This window comes from Lynx canadensis, chromosome C1, assembly GCF_007474595.2.
Source record: "Lynx canadensis isolate LIC74 chromosome C1, mLynCan4.pri.v2, whole genome shotgun sequence".
NCBI classification, from domain to species: domain Eukaryota; kingdom Metazoa; phylum Chordata; class Mammalia; order Carnivora; family Felidae; genus Lynx; species Lynx canadensis.
This window is the reverse complement of record NC_044310.1, coordinates 210157506-210159013: the sequence shown is the minus strand read 5'-3', so window position 1 is coordinate 210159013 and position 1508 is coordinate 210157506. Positions and strand designations below refer to the sequence as shown.

General features: G+C 55.8%; 1 protein-coding gene across 1 annotated transcript; it reads left to right on the top strand.

Moving 5' to 3' along the window:
• The first annotated feature begins 729 nt into the window (after positions 1-729).
• Positions 730-1068, top strand: LOC115519920 (small cysteine and glycine repeat-containing protein 7-like). The gene has a single exon (XM_030323773.1). The coding sequence runs from the start codon at positions 730-732 to the stop codon at positions 1066-1068; it is 339 nt and encodes a 112-aa protein (XP_030179633.1).
• Positions 1069-1508: the final 440 nt, after the last annotated feature.

Sequence of the window (1508 nt, the reverse complement as noted above, 5' to 3'; positions counted from 1 at the left end):
ATGACCAAGCAATTCTTGCAAACAAAAACAAACAAAAAATCTCAGGGAGCCGGGAAAAGCATATCCGTGTTTTCAGGTGAGATAGAATGCATTTACGGACACTTACTTTTTCTCTTTTCACTCTGGTTTTCACTTATTCTTTCAAAAGATTTTATTTTGTTTTGTTTTGTTTGCAACGGGGGGGGGGGGTGTCATGAATCCCAGTAGAGAGAAAAATAATGTTTTGTTGTTGTTGTTGTTGTTGTTTTTAACCCGGATAACCAAGAAGTATATACAGAAACACAGGACTTTTATTTGGCTCTTGACTCAGACTCCCATGTTAAAAAAAAAAAAAGATTGCTCCTAAATATTTCAGGCATTTATTTACCTCAACAGCTATCTATTAAATAGTTACAATGGGCCAGGCACTGGAGTAGGCCCTGGGGCAAAAAATATATGTGCATTTATGTTTTCAAGGGCTCACACCTCTTGGACGTGTGTTCTAATCCAAATATAGGTTTCAGAGACAAGTCAAAGTTAAAATTAGCAAGGTGAACTGGCCAAGACTCCAATAAGGAAGGGTGTGAGAGGCCTCATGAGGTGTTTACGAGGAAGAGGGGTAAACAATAAGGCAGGGGCTCAGCTTGTGGGGTTGGTATATAAACCCCCCTCCAGCAGAAGGCGGCACCAGACCTCCCTCACCTCCCGAGTCTCCCTCCTCCCCTCTCCCGAGTCCTCTCTGCCGACACCATGGGGTGCTGTGGCTGCGGAAGTTGCGGCGGCTGCGGCGGCGGCTGCGGCGGCTGCAGTAGTGGCTGCGGCGGCTGCGGCGGCTGCAGTAGTGGCTGCGGCGGCGGCTGCGGCGGCGGCTGCGGCGGCTGCACCACCTGCAGGTGCTACCGGGTGGGCTGCTGCTCCGGCTGCTGTCCCTGCTGCTGCGGCTGCTGCGGGGGCTGCTGCAGCGTCCCCGTGGTCTGCTGCTGCCGCCGCTCGTGTGGCTGCGGCTCGTGCGGCTGCGGGAAGGGCTGCTGCCAGCAGAAGTGCTGTTGTCAGCAGAAGTGCTGTTGCAAGAGGCAGTGCTGCAGCTAGGCGCGCGGTGGGCGGGGTGCAGGTGCTGGGGGGCGGGGGGAGGGGCGTCTGCTGGTCCCCATGGCTAAGGCTTCCCTCCATCCCACCTGCCTGCTCCCCTGTCTCCTTGTCACCTGAACTCCCTGGGATTTTTCTCTTCGGTTAAGTATCTCACACTCTGAGATGTCCGTGAGCCTTCGCCCTTGGAGAGCAAGAGCCAGACCCTCCCGTACAAGGCCGTCCGGTGGGGAAAGACGGAGAACGTCTTGATCATTCCTCTGCATAGCTCTGGCGGTTTGGCCGACCCCGGAGGGGCAGTCCTGGCACCGACCCCCAGGCAGGAGCCGTGGGGGGCAGACTCCGCCACGCGGTCCCTGTCTGCTGCTCCCCGGCTGCCTGCCCTGCTGCGTGAGCTTGATCGCTTTGGGCTCTGTGTTGGGACCTTGCCTGTGCGTCTTCTC

What these genes read in the sequence shown, in the direction of transcription:
- LOC115519920 (XM_030323773.1), top strand. Translation starts at nt 730, where the DNA reads ATGGGGTGCTGTGGCTGCGGAAGTTGCGGCGGCTGCGGCGGCGGCTGC.